A 9,494-nucleotide genomic window follows, 5' to 3' on the forward strand; every position below is an offset into this window, starting at 1 on the left:
TTGAGAAAGTGGTTTAAAACATATCTGTGGTTCTGGGCTTCCTAAGTAGAAGCATAGAGTACAGTAGCAAAGAGGTTATGCTGAATCTTCAGTTAGATTGAAGAATCTGGAATTATTCTCCTTCTTGAATAAGCAGTTCGCAAATAATGATGACATGAGGTGAGAGGAATTTTGTTACTTACTAACCCAGAAGAAAGTGATAAAATATAATATCAAACTCACACAAACATATGTGTAGTGTTTAAAAGGAATGACCAAGTCTTGGAAGATAAAGAATGAGCAGTTCAAAAAAATCCTTCGCCGTTAAATTTTAACCTGAGAGAACCATTCTTTAATTGATATCTTGTATCCTCAGCAGCTCCTTAAGAAGTGAACAAATCCATTGTTGGGACTGGAGGGTTTGATTTATAAGGAGAGACTGGATAGGCTGGGACTTTTTCCACTGGAGTGTAGGAGGTTGAAGGGTGACCTTTTAAAGGTTTATCAAATCATGAGGGGCATAGATAAGATGAAGAGCAAAGGTCTTTTCCCTAGGGCGAGAGTTCAAAACTAGGGGGGCATATTTTTATGGTGAGAGAAGAACGACTTAAAAGGATCTGAAGGGGCAACTTTTTCACACAGACGGTTGTTCTTATGTGGAATAAACCACCTGAAGAACTGATAGTTGCAGGTGTAGGTTACAACATTTAAAAGACATTTGGACAAGTGCACGAATAAGAAAGATTTGGAGGGATATGGGTCAAACTCGGGCAAGTAGGACTAGTTTAGTTTGGGAAACTTAATCGGCATGGATAACTTGGAGTGAAGGGTCTGTTTTTGTACCGTATGGCGGTGACTCAGTGGTGAAAATTGAATTCATGGTGAATTGATATTTTTCCAATTAGCCTTTCACTAGGTGATGTCTAGGGAGAGAGAAAAAGAGTCTTTGAATTCTTTTATCCATTTCCTTTGCTGTCTAAAGCAGTTACTTGAGTACAGTTCACATGTATAGTTACATTGTTTTTCAAGCCAGGTAATCTGCAGGTAATGTTTCACTTTATTGAGACAAACTTCCAGAAAGGTGTGAATGAAACCGAAGGTGGAGATATGAGTTTCACTGGTATTTTTACATTTGTTAATTCTGGCTTAGACTGAGTCTTGTTTGTTGATGTTTTCATGAGCTTGGCTCAATCTGTTTACATGATCACTTTAGTTATCTTAAGTCAGTTAATTGTAGTTTTTAAAAAAGCATTTCATCCATGATGGGTCAAGATATTAAAACTAGATGTTAGAAGTTGAAAATTTATACTTGATTTTTACAACAATAATAGACTCTTGTAGTTCTGTTAAGCTTTGCTAGAAACTAAATGACTTTTAACAGAGTGTTGAGGAGGATGGAGATCCTTGGTCACTTGCCACTGTATAAACATCCCAGGTTTAATCTGTGATCTGTTGTTTTCAGTTGGGTGATACAACTGACCTTCTTGTTCCTTGGGATAGTAAGTTCTGATGAGTTTAAAGCTGAAGTAACATCTGTTAAGGAGGATGAGAGTAAATACAATTCTATTGCGACCCAGATCCATTCAGGCTGTTGTCAGTCAATGTCTACGCTCAATTGATTGATTCTGTTTCAAAATAATTCATTAGATGTGGACATTTCTGGATGGGCCAGCATTTATCGCCGATTTCTAGTTACCCTTGAGAGGGTGGTGGTGAACTGCTTTGTAGAATCTCTAGGTCCATTTTGTGTAAGTTCTCCCAAATACTGTTAGCAGGGACTTGCATGATTTTGACCCAGTTACGCTTAAGGAAGGGTGATACATTTCCATTATAGACACAGAAAATGCTGGAAAAACTCAGCAGATTTGGCAGCATTTGTAGAGAGGAAAGCAGTTAACATTGATTCCAGAATGACTCTCTTCCAGAAGATGCTGCCAGATCTGAATTTCTTCAGCATTTTCTGCGCTGGTTTCAGATTTCCAGCATCCAATGTATTTTGCTTTAGTTTGATGTATTTCTATGTCAAGGTGCAGAGTGGGATGAAGAGAACTTGCAGGTGGTGGTGTTCCCATGTATCTGCTGCCCTTGTCCTTCTGGATGGTAGTGGTTGTATGTTTGGGAGGTCTGTCTAAGGAATCTTGATTAATTTCTGCAGTGTATCTTGTAGATGATATTTTGCTGTGTGTCATTGGTGGAGGAAGTGTTTTTTTATGGAGGTGGTCCCAATCAACTTAAGTTACTTTGTCCTGGATGGTGTCAAGCATCTTGAGAGTCAGTGGTGTTCACTTTTTTTAAAAAGTTTCTGCCACGTGTGAAAGCATAGCTCATGTCCTGTTACCATGTCTAGCAGGAAAAGTAAAAGGAAATTTAAGAGAATGCAAGAGAAAAATAATCAAACTGTTGTAAAACAGAGAGGAGTTCTATTTGCTGATAAAAATTAACACATTCATGCATTTTCATCTGTAGAATAATCTGAAACTATTGTGTTTGTATTTCAGGTGTCAAATTGTTGATTTCCATAGTCCGACTGGACCGTCAGACACACACCCTCGTTTATTTGAGTGGATATGGCAATTCTATTCTTCAGGCAGAGATGCAGGACTGTGGTTACAATCCAAAGTCATGTGGACTAGCAAGCCACCAATTTATCTACAGCACCAGGGTAAAAAAGAAACAGACAATTCTAGTATTTTTCAACTTTCAGTCATTCTCAGCTGCCATTGTCTGATTTTTTTCAAGTACTATTATCACCCATATGATATATAAGCAATGAAAAGGTGGTATGTTCACAGCATTTTGTACATCTATATGTAGTGGACACTATTCAGGTATCACTGCAATGCAAGAACTGCTCTGTATGCTAGGTCTTTGAGATCAGATGTTCACTGTCTTTTCTGGAAAGCTAAACTAATACATTAGAATCCAATGTTGGATCTCTTCATCAAAGATGGCTTTTTGAAAGAGGTGGCTCCCAAGGCATAGGAAGTGCTCATTGTGTTCCAGAATCCCCCCCTCAGCATCTATGGGGATGTGGAATCTTTGACTGACCAGGTATAACTTTTAGTTTTGGCAACCTGTGAGGACAATCTAAGTTTGTTTTTGTTTGTAAAATTGAGAGAGCAAGTAGCTTGCCTTGCAAAGCTGGTGCAGATTGAACAGCAACACTGCAGTCACCTGCAAACCATAAATCATATAGTCCTGTGAGCCAGCTTAATTTTGGTACAGGGGTGATTGAGCTTAGAGTTTCTTATCTGGGCAGTATTTAACATATTAGAGAGCAATTAAGCGTTAAGGTGACACATAAACATGTTAGAGAAATTAGAAATTCCACCAGTAATTTCTCCACTGCAAGCTCCAGATTCAGTAGGATATTGTTAGACTGAAAGTAAAATTCTTTCTTGATGCCAGATGCACTTGCATTGAAGTAAAACTCCTGGAAAACCAATTACAAGGAATTGGTCGCTGTACCAGGATAGCTGAAAAGCATCTTTTCTAGCAGTTCCTATTTTCTCTACTCTCAGGTAAGCAGCATTCCAGGGGAGGACAAAGAATGCACATGAAAAACATGCTGAAGCTTTTCTTGAAATATGTCAGTATCGTCGTTATCAGGTCAAAGATCTGGAGGCCAACAATCTACCTGTTCAAATAAATAAACACACTTGACAGAAACCCAAGCCCTGAGGAGACGCATTGTTACTCCTTTACACTGGAAAAATTTCTGTTTCTTTTTCACTCATGGGATGTGGGTATCACCGTGTTGGCCTGCATTTATCGATCATCTATCGTTGCTGTTGAGAAGGTAGTGATGAGCTACTTTCTTTAACCACTGCAATCCCTTTGCTTTAGGTACATCCAAAATGCTGTTAGGGAGGGAATTCCAGGGTTTTGACTTGGCAATACTGAAGGAACAGAGATATAGTTTCAAGTAAGGAGGTGAGTGGCTTGGGAGTAATGGTGTTCCCATTTATCTGCTGCCCTTGTCTTTCTAGATATAAGTGGTCATAGGTTTGGAAGGTGCTCTCTAAGGATCTTGGTGAAGTTCCGCGGTGCATCAGTTGATGGTACACACTGCTGCTACTGTGCATCAGTGGTGGTTTGTGGATGTGGTGTTAATCAAGAGAGCTGCTTTCATTCTGGATGGTGTCAAGCTTATTGAGTGTTGTCGGAGCACCCATCCAGGCTAGCGGAGAGTTGTCCATCTCACTCCTAACTTGTGCCTTGTAGATGGTGACAGACTTTGGCAAGTCAGGAGGTGAGTTACTCACTGCAGTATTCTTAATCTCTGACTTGCTGTTGTAACCACTGTATTTATATGGCTTGTCCAGTTAAGTTGTTAATGTTGATAGTGGGGGATTTAGAGATGGTAGCATAATTGAACGTCAGAGGCTGGTTGTTCGATTGTCTCTCATTGGAGTTCGTCATTGCCTACCATTTGTTGCTTGCCATTTTTCAATCCAAACCCAGATATTGTTCAGGTCTTGATGCATTTGGATGTGGACTGCTTCTGTATCTGAGGAGCTATTTGTAAGTGCTTGATCAATGTAGCTAATTAAGTTTTGGAGTTTTTGAAGCAATGGAGGAAAATTGTATCTATTGCTTAAATGGATTTTACTCTATAAAGCACTTTCCAGTGGCATAAACTGGACAGATTGTTCAGTTTTAATTATTATATGCAACATTGTGATTTATGCATCAAAATCACTGCATTTACATTTTTCTGTATTTATACAAGTACTTAAAATATAACCTAGTAGGAACTGCAGATGCTGGAGAATCTGAGATAACAAGGTGCAGAGCTGAATGAACACAGCAGGCCAAGCAGCATCAGAGGAGCAGGAAAGCTGACATTTTGGGCCTAAACCCTTCTTCAGAAAAATTTTTTGAAAAATCATCAGCTTTCCTGCTCCTCTGTTCACCCAGCCCTGCATTTTGTTAACTTTTTAAAATATGAGTAAAATTTGTGAACAAATAGATAATAATAAGACATAATTTTACCTTGTGGATGTGAGTTTGCTCGCTGAGCTGGAAGGTTAGTTTTCAGATGTTCCGTCACCATTCTAGGTAACATCATCAGTGAGCCTCCGATGAAGCGCTGGTGTTATGTCCGGCTTTCTATTTATCTATTTTATCTTGTGTTTCCACTGGCTTGCTGCATGACTGTTAGAAGTTACACGACACCAGGTTCAACGGGTGTATTTGAAATTACAAACTTTCAGAGCGCTGCTCTTTCATCAGGTGAAAATATTATAGCTACATGAATAGGTCAGAGGTTAGGAATATTGCAGTGAGTAACTCACCTCCTGATTCCCCAAAGCCTATCACCATCTACAAGGCGTAAGTCAGGAGTATTTTAGACAACTCTCTGCTAGACTGGATGGGTGCTCCAACAACATTCAAGAAGCTTGACGCCATCCAGAACAAAAGCAGCCCTCTTGATTAAAACCACATCTTCAAACATCTACTTCCTTCACCACTGATGAACAGTGTCAGCAGTGTGTGCTATCAACTGACGCACTGCAGAACTTCACTAAAGATCCTTAGAGATCACCTTTCAAACCCATGACCACTTCCATCTAGAAAAATGAACAGCAGATAAATGGGAACACCATGACCCCCAAGCCACTCACCACCCTAACTTGGAAATATATCACTGTTCTTTCAGTATTGCTGGGTCAAAGTCTTGGAATTCCCAACCATTTTCCCAAGTATTTTGGTGACTTCACCTGTCAAAGGAGCAGCATTCTGAAAGCTTGTAATTTAAAATAAACCTGTTGGACTGACTTTGTCCACCCCAGTCCAACACCGGCACCTCCACATCATGCGTATGTGTTGACAATGATATCTGAATGTAACGTTTACCACCTTTTGTGTACACTTGACTTGTTTGCCATTCGGTTTCTGACAGATTAACTGGGTTATTCCTAATCTGATTTCTATCCAACATTGATTGTTAAGTACTTGTTGTAGATCAGGCTTCCTTTTACTATTTCTAAGTTATGGCCATGGTAAACAGGCAGTTTCCATTACCAAGTCAACGATACAGTGATGGAAATCTGTAAGTTCATACGTGCTATGCATTGGCCAGCATTAATAGTGAATCCGTAACAACGATACACAGCAAACTTTGTTTTAACCTGCACCTTATGAACCGGCGCACTCGATAAACTGGTGAAATATAAATACCTCAACTACTGTGACATTTACTGTATTATCCTGCCCAATTATTATAGTTTTTTAAATTGATTTACCTCAATGTGTATAATTGTTCAATCAAATGGCCACGCAAAATAATAACAGTTGATTCAATTTTGAGTCAGTTTCTCTTCAAGTACTGTGATGTCCAACCAGTCAGTTGAGGGTGCGAGTGAGATGGCTCTCTGCTGATGTATTTTCTTTAAGGCTAAGTTGCATTTTTTTAAGTGTAATATTGATGTGTATACTCCCTGCATTGCATTCCCATGACTTAGTGTGTGTTTTTACTGTGATTTATGTAGACCTCTTGTTTGCCCAAAATACTTGATCAACTGGCACACTCCTGGTCCCAAAAGTACCGGTTAATAAAAGGTTTGCTGTATAATTGCTGCAAAATCATTTGGGAACTTCCCTGCCTTCTGTAAAAGGCAAAAAGCACTATGCTGTCATTACCAGCATGTAAGGTTTGAACAAATAGACTTATTTATAAAGAGAATGATAATCCCAAATAATGAGATAACACAATAAGGAAAATAGTACAGTACTTAAAAGCAATAGATAACTGAAAATCTTTGTGGCTGTAATTTGTTTTCAGAATAGATGTTTTTGCAAGCAAAATAGTCAGATAAGTGGACTTTCACAAACATTTACAGTGCAGTACTGTGTGGGATCGTTCAGTTTTGATTGATTTATTTCTCTTCAGTAACAACCAACCCTTCCTCTGCCATCATAAGGAAATATTTTAAAAGCTCAGATCCTGGCAGCTATTCATTTTACAAGATTTGTACGTGATAATACAACATCAAGTAATAAATTATGGATAATTTGAAGCACTTACATAACAAATATCAAGAAATATTGAGAACTAATATGGTAAAATGTAATGAAGCTGATTTTATAAAGAATGGTGAACTTAATAGCCAAGTGAATTGAATTAGCTTTATTGCTTTGAAATAACATAACTTATAATTGTTTGAAACTTCAGGTCACAGTCGAACCATTATAGGCATTGAAGAAAGGAAGAATGGGACGCTTTGTCTTTTGATTTTTGATCCTGGTAACCAAGAAATGCAGAAACTTTTGCATCATGATGTTACTGCAGTCAACCTGAGAATGTTTCGTAGGTTTCTTGGAAGTATGAAACATAAACAGTATCAGATAGTGGCTGTGAATGGCCGCCTGACAGTGGAAGAGAAAAATGTAAGTGACTTGTTAAAAACGTGCATGTTCTTTTGAGCAAGCCCATCCTTGTTTTTAATGTATACTACATTCAGTGTCCAACTACGTCCCTGAGCTTCCAATTAATGCACAACTTTTAATTATGTGCCTTTCTTACACGTGCGCGCACGCACACAAACACGCACACACCGCCCGACCCTGTAACCCTTTCAGACTGCATGGGGCCTGACATACGCACAAGAAACGGCACATCATAGTTTCATTTGTGTGCATGAGGATACAGGTACTGCTCTTGGAGATGTCATCATCCAATGAAATATTGCACCAAGGTCCCATCAGTCTCCAGGTGGGTGTGAAAGATCCAATGTTGAGTTTACTGAAATGGAAATTAGCTGCCATATTTCATACAGGGGCCACACTTCAAAATATAATTCACTGACCGCAAAGCATGTTAGGTTGTCACAAAAATGCTGTATAAATCCAAGACTTCTTTGTGGTTTTAAAAATTTTCATTCACCTTGGATGTGAGAAAGAAGTTAAAATTATGGATGATCTGCTTAGATCTGAAAAAGGGGGTTCTGAAATAGGTGGCAAAGCATACCAGCAGCTTCTGCAATTGTTTTTGTTCTTTGCACCCTTCTTTTAGTTGTCTTCTTGAAGCCACTATACCCCCACTTGCTTGAACTAAACTGGTTTTTCTGATTTGCTGATCACTTCTGTGCTTTGATTTTGTTCCTTATAAACTAGTTCAACAACTGACGTATTTGGATTTTAACTTATTCAATTTTAAGTATAGGTTTGAAAAGAAAATTCTGTGGGCCTTTTAGTTTTGTAGTCATGCGTTCAGTGATTCTAAAGAAGAAAGCTATAATCAGAGATGGCTTAAAAATATGACGTTGCTTTCAGATTGTAATAACCGGAGACCTGTTTGAAAAACATCAGTCTGAACTATACGTCACTGATTAGTAATAGTGTTTTCTGTAACTGTTTCCTTTCAGGCTCGTAAGCATGCATCTGCAGTGTTGACAGCAGAAAAGGTGCCATAATAGTAGCTCACATTTGGATTCACCAGGCAAGATGAGGAGATTGTCTTCGTGGGTCATGTGTAAATTTTAAATTGTACATTCATTATTTGATCTTGGAATTACATAAATGATGTTGAACGTGAGACCTTAGATTTTCTAAATTGGTATTAATACCTTCCTGTGCTAGTTCTTAACAGTGACAGACATAGTCACGTTTGGTACAGTACAGTGCGTTGCAAATGTCTGTAATAAGTTATCTCTTTTAATTAAAGAGCACACTGTAAGAATTTTTGAGTGCAGGTCAGATATTCATCTTGTCACTGACCTATTGTTCTCCCTGCATCATTCTCTGCTTGATGCAGTGGCAAGACTCGTGCTCCTTTTGTGCCTATATAAGCAGCATGTTAAATTGTGGAGAATTGGAGCCTATAATAATTATGGTCAACATGAACCACTAATGACACTTCAGGTTTGCTTGTGTATATATTTTATACTTTTTCTATACACATTGCACATTATTACAAAGAGGTAAAGTTGAAAATATGTTCCAAAAGCCAGAAAGTTATTTAATATTTTAGGTTTTCATTTTACCTGCATAACAAAATTAAAATTTGCCTGATTTACAGTTTTATGTTTGGATTTATTATTGGTCCTTACTATACAATGATCATACAGTTTAAAGTCCTGACTTCCTAATGTGGGGACACACATTCAAATTTCTTCCAAGTGGGAGTTGAAGCCTGGATTTTGCAATCCTGTTGGGTTATGATTCACACACGAGGGAGATTTGAACTTAGTGCTCAGTTCAAACAGATCACATTTTGGTTGTTGCCAGGCCTTTAATTGGAAGTCATGAACTTGTGGAGTGGGCAACATGTATGTAACAGTCATGGCGTGATGCAACTTAAATCCACAGCCCTTGAGAAAGTGGACAATAAAATGATAAGCTGGTGAGAATTTAAAAAAAAACACTTCCAATTGTTGTCAATAGCTGTGTATTGATATTTCTCTAAGGGTTCTTTATGAATACTTAATCATACCTTTTAGTAATTAATTATCACAACAGGAGGTTGTGTTAACAGTTTAATTGACAGCTCAAAGAGGTAATTAAAGTATCCG

At 38.2% G+C, this 9,494-nt stretch overlaps 1 protein-coding gene across 11 annotated transcripts in view; it reads left to right on the plus strand.

Moving 5' to 3' along the window:
- The window catches only part of zufsp (zinc finger containing ubiquitin peptidase 1), a 41,225-nt gene extending 32,212 nt beyond the window's left edge, over positions 1 to 9,013 (plus strand). For 10 of the 11 annotated variants that reach the window (XM_048531084.2, XM_048531088.2, XM_048531087.2 and 7 more), the window contains 3 exons: positions 2,478 to 2,641; positions 7,157 to 7,371; positions 8,349 to 9,013. In XM_048531084.2, the coding sequence (XP_048387041.1) occupies positions 2,478 to 2,641; positions 7,157 to 7,371; positions 8,349 to 8,396 (427 nt within the window). In that variant the 3' untranslated portion in view covers positions 8,397 to 9,013. The remainder of the gene's footprint in view (positions 1 to 2,477; positions 2,642 to 7,156; positions 7,372 to 8,348) is intronic. The other variant, XM_048531092.2, reaches the window with a different exon arrangement.
- The last annotated feature ends 481 nt before the right edge of the window (positions 9,014 to 9,494 follow it).

Source organism: Stegostoma tigrinum, chromosome 4, assembly GCF_030684315.1.
Source record: "Stegostoma tigrinum isolate sSteTig4 chromosome 4, sSteTig4.hap1, whole genome shotgun sequence".
In the NCBI taxonomy this organism is placed as follows: domain Eukaryota; kingdom Metazoa; phylum Chordata; class Chondrichthyes; order Orectolobiformes; family Stegostomatidae; genus Stegostoma; species Stegostoma tigrinum.